Genomic DNA, 13039 nt, shown 5'->3' on the forward strand with positions numbered 1-13039 from the left:
GATGCTGTTCAGAGGATATGGGCACCTCACGTGGAGGTGGCAGAGGGGGCATCCCGCTGTGACAACGTTGGGGCTTGCATGTAACCGTCTGTCCAATCTCGCGAACAGTCACGGAATAGGTACTAAGTCTCAAGCACTGTGCCAGATCTACGGGGGAAGGAGAGGTCAGCAGGGCACTATCCCTCTACCCTCAAAGAGCTCACTGTCTAGTCAAGGAGAAGACACAAAAGCATAAAACTAATCAAGTAATATCATTGTGTTGCAATGGCGACGCTCAGGCGTCTGGGGTATGGTGGGAGGTCAGGAGAGCCTTCACAGAGGAGAGGGAACTGTGCCTGGAGTTTGAAAGATGAATTAGGAAGGGTCTGAACAGGTAGTCAGGAGGGGAAGCAGAAGGGGGTCTAGGCCAAACACTACTAACGACAAAAGAGACAAGACAGCAGCACATGCAGAGGCATGAGATTCTGAAAAAGCACAGGGGAGTGACGTGCTGGGGCACAGATTTCATAAAAATAAGGCTCTCAGCCTTGTGAAAGATGGTTTGGAAGGAGGAGAGACCAAAGCCAGGAGGACACTTAGGGCGGTTTCGCAACAGTCTCTGTGACAGACGACGGTGGCTGACACAGGCAGTGCAGTGGGATGGCGGAGGGATCCGATTCAAGAGATGTTCGGGAGGAAGACCAACAAGGTGAGAGAGCCTAGCTGAGGAAGGTGGAAGAGAAGGAGTCCAGGATGGTGGAAGTTTCTAATGGGTGCAAACAGGGTGCAAATGTGGCCGCTTTCACCAAGACACAGGAGGAGCCACAGGTTGGACAGGGAGACGATGAGTGGAGATTGGGGTCCCTTGGGGCTTCAAGTATCAGTTATACGTCTACATGCACGTGGACAGACGCCCGGTGAAGGACAGGCAGCGTGCAGAGAAAACAGACACAAAACTGCTGATGCAGTCCTGTCACTGGCTGGCCTCCTCTGACAGAGACCCTCAGATGTACACAGATCTGTGTGCCACTGGCCAGTGTAGGACCGATGTGCTCAGGGAACAGTGACTAGCAGGCCGAGGGGTGGAGAGTAGCTGACAGAACTGGAGTCGTTTCGTGTAAAGGAGAGTAGATGGTAGTAGATGGGGTTACCGGGTAGAATCAGAAATGGAGCTCCAGGCAGGGATCTGTGGACGGCCCTGCTCATGCTGGGTCAGCATCAAGGACACTTCCCACACAGTCTGGACAACTGGGCTGTCCAACACCAGAACAGGCTGCCACACTGCAGGAGGGCTCCCCATCCCCAACGGGGCGACTGGGTGACAGGGCGGACGGCATTCTGCACTGCTGATGTGGTTGCAGAGAGGCATTTCTGAAGTCCCACTCAGGGCACAGAAGTTGTCGTTGTCTTTGTGGTTTTAAATGCTTATTGATTTTTTTAATGTTTGTTTGTTTGTTTATTTATTTTTTGAGAGAGAGACAGAGTGTGAGCAGAGAAGGGGGGAAGAGAGATGGAAACAAAGAATCTGAAGCAGGCTCCAGGCTCTGAGCTGTTGGCACAGAGCCCGATGTAGGGCTCGAACTCACTGACCATGAGATTATGACCTGAGCCGAAGTTGGACACTCAACTGACTGAGCCACCCAGGTGCCTCAAATGTTTATTTTTTTTGGGGGGGGGGAAGGTACAGAGATAGAGGGGGACAGATTATCTGAAGCAGACTCATCACCGTCTGCACAGAGCCCAATGTGGGACTCGAACTCGTGAACCCTGAGACCATGACCTGGGCCGAAGTGGTATGCTCAACCAACTGAGCCCCCCAGGCACCCCCGGAAGTTGTTTTTTTTTAAATTTTTAAATGTTTTTTATTTATCTTTTGGGGGGAGGGGCAGAGAGAGAGGGACACAGGATCTGAAACACGCTCCAGGCTCTGAGCTGTCGGCACAGAGCCCGACGCGGGGCTCAGACTCCTGAACCTTGAGATCATGACCTGAGCCAAAGGTGGGCGCTTCACCGACTGGGCCACCCAAGCGCCCCTGCAGAAGTTGTTTTTAATCTCTGCTTTGCAAAGTCACTTTTCCTTTGGGGAGATTCCCCTCCCACGTTTTCTGGGTGTTAGGGAATGGTAAGTTGTTTTTTTGTTTTTTGTTTTTGCCATGAAGGAAACTTCCTTTGCTGCAGATTTCGGCCTTCACTCTGAAGCAAGCAAAGGGACACGGAATGGCCGAGAGAAACCTGGGAGTTAACAAAAGACTACAGCCGACTCGGGCACAAAACAAACTGCCAAGGATTCATAACTATAATCATCAACTTTGCTGTGCTGCTATAAATACGGAACAACCCGGAGAGTGACTCACCCGCTAAGATAACGTGTGGAGAGCCTGAGCCGCGCCACCCTGGGTTTAGAGCCAAAGTCTATCTGCTCTTTTTCTTCTCTTCTCTTTCTTCTTCTTGTTTACATGGGTACAGAATGTTACGCTTACTTCTCCTTTCCACAAGGAACCCTCCGTACTTACCGCCTGTGATGTTATTCATCCGATTTCTCTGACGGAACACTCCTTTTTGCCTCTTAACACAGACGGGCTGTATAAAACATGCCACACGTTTCCTCGACACCTTGCAGAAACTCAACTACAACAGGTTTCTCCCCCTCCCCCCCCCCACCAAGCACAGATCAACTTTTCCTGCTTGCCTTGGGCAGTGGGGGACCCCAGACTCCTGGGGAGGGTGCAGCTGGCTCTGCCAGCAGGAAGCGGTCCGGTAGGGGCTGCCATTTTTCAACTGCTTACCCCACTCACAACGCCCGGCTGCTAACCTGACTCTGGGAGACGTCTGTTGGCTCAAAGCCGCGACAAGGAAGGCTGCTTGGAGTCGCTATCCACTACGTTCAACATTCAGCTGCAGCGAAAAAGTGCCCCAGGACGACCCACCTTACAAGGTCTCATGCAAGAGTTTCAGAATTGATGTGCAGTGTTTAGGGGTGTGCAAGGGCCCAAAATTACTTGAGTCAAACGGGACTCAAGGAAGTGAATTTTGAATCTAACTTAAAAAAACATAAATTTAAATGGCCCTACGTGGACTGTGGCTCCTGTGTTTGACTGTGAGGGTCTAGCTGCTGCATGATTCCATGATGGGGTGGCAGACCACAGGAGGAAAGCCTGACATGGGACCTCAGACTGTTCCCCAAACTCTTTCCTTTTACAAAAGTGGCAGAAGATGCAAGGAGGAAGGCTGACTGTGTGCTATCTGCCCAACTGGACTGGAGGCCCCTTAACGCAAAGACTTGTCTACTTCCCCTTGATGTCCCCTCAATGAGCAGCAAAAGGCACAGAAGTTACGCTGCTGCACTCAGCCATGCACGTAACCCTTTAAAATACCCACACCCCACCAGACACAATCCGTCTCCTTCTAGCCCGCACTGGTAAGTACTGTCAATAGCACTGTCTGTGATGATGGAAATGCTCTATCTGCGCTGTCCAGCATGGCAGTCATTACCTACATGGGGCTCTTCAGCACTTGAAATGAGGCTTGGATGACTGAAGAGGGCATTTAAATGTTAAGTAATTTGAATCTGAATAGGCACACGTGACTAGAGGCTACTGCACTGGCCAGGGGAAGTCGAGATACTGCCCAACGCCATGATGGGACTACATACCACAAGAGGAAGGGCTGACATGGGGAGTGTGACTGAGCTTTCCGGAGCCCTCGGTGCATTTCCTAAACGCTCTTTCACCTTCCCCAAAGCCACAGAAGCCCATCGCAGAATCAAACTGGCTCAATTCATGCACGCCTGCATTCCTGCCTTGTATATCTAGGTTTGCAAAACCATGGGGTCCCACGAAGGAACTCACACCCTTCCACACTGTCACTTCAATGGAGCTGCAAGTTGGGGCAAGAGATACTGATCATTTCTGCAAAAGCATCATCCAAGCCCAGGTCACAAGGAACTAGCGGATTATTTAACCAGAGGTGTTAAGAACACAGATAAGCTGGCAACCATGTCTGCTGAGGTCAGAGACAACAGAGAGGTGACAACCTCACACATAAATGGGAAGTGAGATTTGCAATTCACCTGCCGATGTCTAGAATACAATCAGGATGCGTTTAATGCTTTAAGCCTAGCAGCTAGAGTGGTAAAAATTTACAGATTAACTTAAGTGGCTTCTTGCTAATCCTGGGCTGTTCAGGGAGGCATTATGTTTCTATAGTTCGGGTACAGTATGGGACTTAACAGAATGAGCACCCAGTGCCTGTGGGTGACTTCCTAATGGTTGCTCCAGTTCTCTCATAGTTCAGCTTAAAATGTCACTTTTTGATCATGTCTACTTTAAAAAATTTGAGGTAGCTAACTCTACAATGTATAGATATGGGAGAACTGTGAATTCATTGAGAGAAAAAAGTAAGACCCATGAATAAGGCAAGGAGGAAAAGAAACAGGGGCTGTATTGGAAACCTGGGCTAAGGGAAGCCAGTGCAATTGAACCTAACATGGAGCTCTGAGTTCCCTGGTAAGCAAGACGAAAAGAGAACTAGTGAATTAGATATACCTTATTGAATAATAAAAGAACTCAAGCCAGTACTTTCAGAGAGACATTTTTCCCTGGCCTTGAGATGTGAAGGGAGTTTGTCACATTTATAAAAAGGAAGATGGGGGCATAAAAGGAACTTAATGCAAACTGTTGACAAAAAGTTAACAAAGTTTCAGAGATGTTCTATGCATGTTTTTGCTTTATACTCGCAATTCATCTAAAGCAAACCTTGAGGGCATACTGTGGGTCTGAGAAGGCTTTCTGTGGACAGGTAGAAGTAAGCGTATTTCCAGTGATCTAGGAGTCCTGTAGTGGTAAAACTTTGGCAATCTAGAGAAATACTCCAGCAGTTAACGCATCTATACCCCTGGAATGTGAACTCATTTAACCTGGGCTCTGCTCATGAACTAGAGACTATTCAAGGGAGCAACACATATGCGGAGAGTAGGTCTCTGTCACAGACAAAAATGAGTGCAAGCTCTGGACCTCAGGCACACAGCTTGTCGTCCTGTGGTGGAACGGACAGTCTGACTTATGCCGTCATCCTGGCAGAGAGCACCATAGGGTGTTGGCTGCAGGCTCTAGCCCTTGACCTAAATGGCCATGTGGGCTTGAGCAAATTCCTCAACAGCCAAAACAAGCAGATACAAAGAAGAGAACAACATAGTTCTTACTCTCGGTGAGGGCTCCGGTTCTGAGAAACCTCGGAATCGCTGTCTTTCGGGGACAGGGAGGCCTTGTACGTGTAAAACACATCTTCAGTTTCGGTAATGTACGTCATCTCGTTCGCAAGGTTATCTGCGGAAGAGTGCCGTGGCTTCCGGATTTCGTGCCGGAGCCGAGGACTCCGCCTGCGTGGGAGAGAGGTCGAGCGTGAAAGTACCGAAAGCAAATTGCACTTAAAAACTTCGTTAGACATCGGCGATCTGGCTTTGTGCCCTGACCTTTCCAAGGATGCCTTGGCTAACGCTATTGGAAATTAAGAACCAGTTAACCCATTACTACACCAGAATCCACCAAGGGCCATGTGGGTCCTCAAGACTCTCAGCCCCGTGGTATAGCCCCCAAGACGGTAGCGTTGACTGTATACGTAGGCAGATGAGAGCGGTTTATGCCCTTCGGGAAGTGGTGAGTGTTGACTTAGGGAGCTATTCTTCCAGTAGGACTCAAGCTCTCAACGCACAGATAACACACCATACTGACTACTGATCAATTCTTCAGAGTCATTTGAGCACCAGTATAAATAAAGGGTTTAGAAGCCAAAGTACAGTTTTTGGCAAAACTGAAACCTTATTTCAACCACATCCCTTCATGTGAATTTCACTTGATCCAAGAAGCAGTGTTTGCTTTTAAAAATATATCCTGTATGCCCTGTTAGGTGGGCATAGCAGCAGTAGCTGGCTATGTGGCTGCAGGCAAGTCACAACACCTCTCTGGGCCTCAGCTGTACCTACCTGCTCCTGAGAATGAACCAAATGAAGCAATGATCTCCGGACGCCTGGGGAAGCGCCTGGGCATCGGCTCCTGCAGTGGGTGATCCCAGGCTGCTGAGCCTTCTAAGTTTTATCTTCTCTCAGCTTTTCCACCTTCTTCTTTGTGAGCCATTTCTCTTTGAGACTGTCAGGGCCTCCTTCACTATTCCCATTCCCCCTGGGCTCTGCTAATCAATAATACTGTGTCCAGAATAGGGTAGAAAGGCTCGTGACTCCTCAGGAGGGGACCTATAAATAGCAGTAAGAGCTCCAGGCCACGGGTGTGGCAACATCAAACCCCGCTGTTCTCCTGGATGCTGTCCTGGGCCTCTGCTCTGGGGCCCTGGCATCAGTGCCTAAGAGGCTTGCAGACAAAGCTGCTACTTTACAGCATAAACCTACCACTTTAGGATGAAGTGCCTAAATCGTGGGAAACCAAGAAACGAATCTACTCAGTCATACTGTGATTTCTAACACTAAATACTATTAGTATCTCTGGCTAGAGCACTGGGCCCCTGGGGGAGGGTCCTCACCCAGCCACCCTGCACAGCACCTCCGTTTTGTGTGGGTTAGAATCTCCCCTAGTCCTAGAAGATCCGTCCTTGGTAACTTATAGGCCCACCTTGTCTTTTGTGAAATGAACAGAAAGCCATACTCTTAATTCCAGCGTGGGGCTGGGGCAGTGCCTCTGGCTGGGTTTCCCTCTCCCCCTGATGATACCTGGTCATTTTGGAGGCATTCACAAAAATGGGCTGATGTCTCTCAGGAACATTATAATAAAATAATGATACTAATTCCATCTCATTTCTTTTAATCGCTTACAAAGCACTGCACACTGGTACATCATTTGTGGTGATTTTTACAACCTTTTTACACATAGGGAGACTGAGACCAGAGAGGTAAAGAAACTTGATCATTTAACAGAAGAGCCAAAATCTGAGTCTGGGTGATACAGTTATATAATCAGTGCCCTTCCCACTTGGCCAAATTGCCACTTCCTTCCTTTCAAGCCATCATATTGAAAGTCAGTGGGCTACTTCCCCAAGCGCATTAGCTACTGTTTTTCAGAATCCTGCATCCTACATTGCATACCTTTACTAGGCTTTCCCAAAGTTTATTTTGTGCGATGCCAACGGAAAACAGATTAGATAAAGCTCAGCATGCTTCCTTATTACAGGACTTCCCAGAACATCAGTATGCCAGCGTGTACTGTACTCCCCAAAGGGGCATTTCAGGAGGCTGTAGTTCTCAAATTCAGACCAAATAAAAAAATTTTTTTAAAGTTTTTATTCATTTAATAAATGTTTATCCATTTATTAAATGAATAAATGGGGGAAGGGCAGAGAGACAGGGAGACACAGCGTCCAAAGCAGGCCCCAGGCTCTGAGCTGTCAGCACAGAGCCTGATGCAGGGGCTCGAACCCATGAAAGGTGAGATAATGATCTGAGTTGAAGTTGGAGACTCAACTGGCTGAGCCACCCAGGCACCCCCAGACCAAATAAGATTTAAAAAAATTTTTTTGGGGGGGCGCCTGAGTGGCTCGGTCGGTTAAGCGTCCGACTTTGGCTCAGGTCATTATCTTCATGGTCTGTGAGTTCGAGCCCCGCGTCGGGCTCTGTGCTGACAGCTCAGAGCCTGGAGCCTGCTTCAGATTCTGTGTCTCCCTCTCTCTCTGCCCCTCCTCTGTTCATGCTCTGTCTCTCTCTGTCTGAAAAACAAATAGACGTTAAAAAAAAAAATTTAAAAAAAAATTTTTTTTAATGTTTATTTATTTTTGAGAGGCAGAGACTGGCAGGGGAGGGGCAGGGAGAGAGAGGGAGACACAGAATCCGAAGCAGGCTCCAGGCTCTGAGCTGTCAGCACAGAGCCCGACACAGAGCCTGATGTGGGGCTCAAACTCAGGAGCTGTGAGATCATGATCTGAGCTGAAGTCGGACGCCTAACTGACTGAGCCACCCAGGCGCCCCCCCCACCCCAAATAAGTTTTTAAAAGAGAACATCCCAGAATTATACACTAAGGAAAATGTTTAGTAAGGCTTGAGTATTTCACAACAACAGTAAACTGTTAATTTTGCACCAAGCAAGCACACAAACATAAACTCTGATTGCAGGATGCCTATATTGGGAAACTGTATGAAGTTGAATTGTTAAGAGAGAGAAAGTGGGTAGTACAAAAAAAAACGAGCACGTACCAGTTAGGAGTGATAGGAGGGGACCGAGAAGGCAGGCTCTTGGTTTCTAAGTGCTCCACTGATAACGATCTCCGCATGGCTGGGTTCCACACCATCCCTCCAATCACCTTTTTGCAATACTGGTTATTTACAGACCTGAAAAACCAGAAGCAAGGTTCACTTTCCACACAGACGCGTTCAACAAGAAATCATGGCATAAATGAAGCAAAGAGTCTAACCATGCTCCCCCTCCCTGGTGGGCGGCTGGTGAGCACTGGGATGACACCAGCCAAGGTTACAAGGGGTCAGAGGTATGCAGGTCAAATGCGGTTCCGTTCTGTCCTGGCTCTTCCTGGTTATCTCTTCTCTTCTGGTAAAACTATTTTCTTGAGCCTTACTACTGCAAGCAACAAAGCTGGTCCCAAAATATAACCAAACCATGCCACTATGGAACTATCAGGATAACACAGAAATGCAGTTCAAGTTAAAGGAAATCTCACTTTATTCACAATGGCATGAATACAAACATCAACCATCCTTCCAGAAGGTTTCTTCGTCATGCAAGCTGGCAGAAGCCATTAGCTGTAAATCACAGATAGCTCTTTGAGAGAAGGCCTGAGAAAATGCTTTCACAGCGGCAGGTTCTAAGAACATGCCATGCTATGTTCTAAGAAAGGGCCTCCCCGAAGCTAACTTTTGTGTTTACTTACACCTAGAGAATTTAAATCTTAGCTACCTAGACCCCTCAGAGAATGAATTATTTGAAAGGATGGGGTTTGAAGTCAGCTAGGAAACTCAGTTCTGCTATTCCTAAACTTTCAGTGGTGTTTTAATGCCTTATTAAAACATTCCAGGGGCACCTGCATGGCTCAGTTGGTTAAGCATCCAACTCTTGATTCTGGCTCAGGTCATGAACTCATGGTCATGGGATCTCATGGATCTCATGGGATCAAGCCCCGTGTCAAGCTCTGTGTTGGGTGTAGAGCCTGCTTAAGATTCTTTCCCCCCCCCCCGCCCGCCGCCCCCCCCCCCCCCCCCCCACCCTTTTTTTTTTTTTGAGAAAAAAAAAAAAAAAAAAACACACCAAAAAAAAAATTGCACACATTTCCTTGCAGCCTAAAACTCACAAGCCAAACAAACAAACAATAATAACAAAAAACAGGCAGGACAAAAAACCCAAAAGAACACGAAACATGCCCTAGAATGCCAATGTACTAATTTACAGTAAGAAATACTGCTGTTACCCGGATCAAAACACTCACAGCAACATCACTGGGAGAATCTATATGAGAGAGCAAATTAGCACTGATTGAGAATGCTGCCTCAGAACAAGAGGACAAGCTAGAAGATTCAAAGGTTTGATGTTGTAGTTCCCCAAAGTATGTGTCACAGGTTATTAATAGATACCCTTTGGGGGAAAAAATGTTCCATTGTCCCTTAAGCTTGCAAAATACTGAACAAGTTTCTTCTATGTGGAACTTCTATCAGGGAGCCCAACACGCAAGTATGTAGATGTATCCCTAGGGTTGGGCAAATCATGTAACCTTATGCCTCAGTTTCCTCATTTATAAAATGGAGATGGTGAGGGCTGAAATCTGCAGTGCACTGAAGCTGGTCTTAGCAGCAATGAACTGATGACCTGTGCCATGAACCACCAATATCCCAAATGACCCCCAGTGGCAGATTAAAAATGGCTATAGCTCTTCTTTGACTCGTCTCTTGAATATGGGCTGGCCTGTGACTGCTTTGACCAAGAGTAGCTGTGCAGTTCTGGACCTGGCCTTTAAGATGGCTGGCTGCTTCTGCCTTAGGTGGCCGGAGCCCTGAACTTCTGCATGAGACATCTACTACCCTGCTGGAGAGCACACATGACGAGGCCCAGAGGACACAGAACGAAGTGAAGGGTCCAGCTGAGTCCAGCCTTCCCATCGTGCCATCAAGCATGGGAGCAAAGTCATCCTGGATCCATAGCCCAGCCCAGCCACCAGTTGCCTGTCACTGAGAAATCCCAGTCTACTACATGGTCTTTCCTAAATTCTTTATCCACAAAATCTTGACAGATGACAGAAAGATTGTGGTTTTCTGTTTGTTTTGTTTTTAAGTAGGCTCCATACCAGCATGGAACCCAACGTGGGGCTTGAACTCATGACCCTGAGATCATAACCTGAGCTGAGATCAAGAGGTGGACACTGGACTGAGCCATCCAAGCGCCCCAAGCTTGTTTCAAGGGACCAAAATAGGGGTAGGTTATTCTGCCACAATGGGTAACCAGAACCTGCCCCACCTCACCCCCAACTCCATGTTGGCTACATTTTTCAGAAACAAAGACATCTGAATTGAAGTGACAGTGGTAGAATTTGAACTCAGTTTTCTTAGCAACGGTCCATGCTTTCAACTGCTCACTATCTAATCCTATCAGCTGGGTCAAAGGATTAGGTTCAACTAATGTAAAAACTATATTCCAGTAAGTTATGTCTGTGACATCTTCAGTAATAGCTACTGAATGTATAAAATACTAGAAACAATATTATAGGAGCTGCAAACTTTGAAAATATATTTGCTCTGGGTTTATCAGAAGCTGAGAGAGAGCACTTAGCATCACAGATACTACCACTGCTACTAACATTAATTCGCTACTTAATTGAATCTATAAAAAGCTACCTAATGATTATCAACATAATAGGAAAGTCACTGGAATTGTGTGATACAGTCCCACATACCAGATAATGGCTCAGACAGGGGCATTATTTCATTAGTAATAGCCACTTCAACAACAATGCAAAATTATGAGAGCAGTTTTTCAAACCAATAGTTTACAATAACTTGATAAATGATTTCTGCTGTATCTGGTCCTGAGAAGGCAGTCTTAGAATAAATACACAATATAAACTGCATGATTAGTTTAGGGAATACATTGTAATCTAAAGTTACAATTTTATAAGAGTAATTTCTTCCACTGTACTACTCATTAAACATTTTTAATATGATTTTTTAATATGGTTCCTGTAGATACTAATTATACTTAAATATAATTAAGTATGCACATGGTACCAAGTAAACACTCAACTGGCAGTTCTCATTATTACTGTTATTTTGTGGTTGTTACTAGGTAGCATATCCCAAAGTCACTTGACTCTGGGAAGCTTTCTTTTTAAAAAAATTTTTTTTAATGTTTATTTATTTTTGAGAGAGACAGAGCGTGAGTGGGGGAGGGGAAGAGAGAGATGGAGACAGAATCGGAAGCAGGCTCTAGGCTCCGAGCTGTCAGCACAGAGCCAGACGTAGGGCCTGAACTCACGGACCGTGGGATCACGACTTGAGCCGAAGTCAGATGCTTAACCAGCTGAGCCACCCGGGCACGCCCCTGGGAAGCATTATTTCTGTTCACTCGTTATTAGGGATGTCCGCATCAGCGGTCATCAGGGAAGATGTAACAGATGGTGGGAGGGGTTGTCTTGGTACCATGACGACCCTCAGAGTCATTGCCACCCGCTTCTCTTAGTATGACACGGTACAGGAGCAGCTGCATTTCTGGCTGCTTGGGTGTTCCAGGGGCAGCAAAGTTGAGGAGACAGAAAGGAAGCAGAGGAATAGAAGTATCTGAGTTTGCATGGAAAGAGACACTGCTGCCCCTGGGGAGACTCTGAACTGCGCAGCTCCAGCTCTGCGCCTGGGGTCCCTGGATGATGGCGTCCCTTCCCCCGAGGATGTCCTCTACTCAGCAGTGGCCAGGACACATTCACGTCTCACTCTAGTGTGGATACTGTCCCTCAAGAATACTCACTTTTTGGGGTTCCTAGAGCCCATAGTCCAGTACTGAGACAGAACATTCTTTTCCTGAGGTAGTAGCTTCTTAGCCTGAAAGAATGTATGGTGTTCCACACAGGATTTCCACAAGTTTTTACAAGATCGGTAATTTAACATGTTGAAGGCCACAATATGTTCCCTGGATTCAGTCTGGGAGGAAAAAGCACAGTAGAGATTTCATCCGCACAGATGAAAGGGCAAAGGTGCATAGATGTTCTATGTCCGCATCAGTGGTCATCAGGGAAGATGTAACAGAATGTGGAAAACCAGCTTCAAAATGCCTTAGGTCAGACACCAGTGTCATAGGACTATTCAGGAGCAGGATCAGTTAAGCATCTTATTCCTGTGGAAAAGATGACCTGGCTCTCCCCTTTATCATCACTTGTGACTCTCCATGAACACTCTGATTTGGAATGTGCTTACATTCCTAGGTTGGATATATTTGGACCAACCAGATAAAGGCTGTGTGATACATTTCTTTTAAAACTTAGCTCTGGGAAAATCTCTCCTGAAGAATGTCTTCCACTTACCTGAAACTTGAGATTTTATAAGCCTTTGGATTTCTTTATTTGCTTTCCCCTGAGCATGGAGTTAATTTAATCATTTCCTTGACCCTCATTCTACCTGAGTTTAAGTTTTCTGTTTTCATGTTATATTACCATGTTGTGCATTTTGGGGCCACCTTCAATCTTGCAATGGAGGGGAAGGTCAGAAGACCCAGATTCTAGTCCTAGTTTGCTCTGAGCTCTGATGTCCTCATTTCCAAGTGATCACTGCTATGTGGAGCCATTTTAAGTACATATTATCTTTGAAACCCTGGGAAATGAACATAGTGACAATAAGTGAAAAATACATGGGGCACCTGGGTGGTTCACTCAAATTTGAGTATCCAACTTCGGCTCAGGTCATGATCTCACAGTCTATGAGTTCGAGCCCCGCATCAGGCTCTGTGCTGACAGCTCAGAGCCTGGAGCCTGCTTCAGATTCTGTGTCTCCCTCTCTCTCCCTGCCCCTCCCCTGCTTGCACTCTGTCTGTCTGTCTGTCTCTCTCTTAAAAATAAACATTAAAAAAATAAAAAAAAT

General features: G+C 46.6%; 1 protein-coding gene across 5 annotated transcripts in view; it reads right to left on the reverse strand.

Moving 5' to 3' along the window:
• Positions 1-13039, reverse strand: part of PTPN3 (protein tyrosine phosphatase non-receptor type 3) — a 146019-nt gene that overhangs the window by 35533 nt on the left and 97447 nt on the right. For all 5 annotated transcript variants that reach the window (XM_040481921.1, XM_040481922.1, XM_040481923.1 and 2 more), the window contains 3 exons: positions 11934-12106; positions 8171-8305; positions 5180-5356 (listed from right to left, as the gene is read on the reverse strand). In XM_040481921.1, the coding sequence (XP_040337855.1) occupies positions 5180-5356; positions 8171-8305; positions 11934-12106 (485 nt within the window). The remainder of the gene's footprint in view (positions 1-5179; positions 5357-8170; positions 8306-11933; positions 12107-13039) is intronic.

This window comes from Herpailurus yagouaroundi, unplaced genomic scaffold, assembly GCF_014898765.1.
Source record: "Herpailurus yagouaroundi ecotype Mexico unplaced genomic scaffold, PumYag 160, whole genome shotgun sequence".
Classification (NCBI taxonomy): Eukaryota; Metazoa; Chordata; class Mammalia; order Carnivora; family Felidae; genus Herpailurus; species Herpailurus yagouaroundi.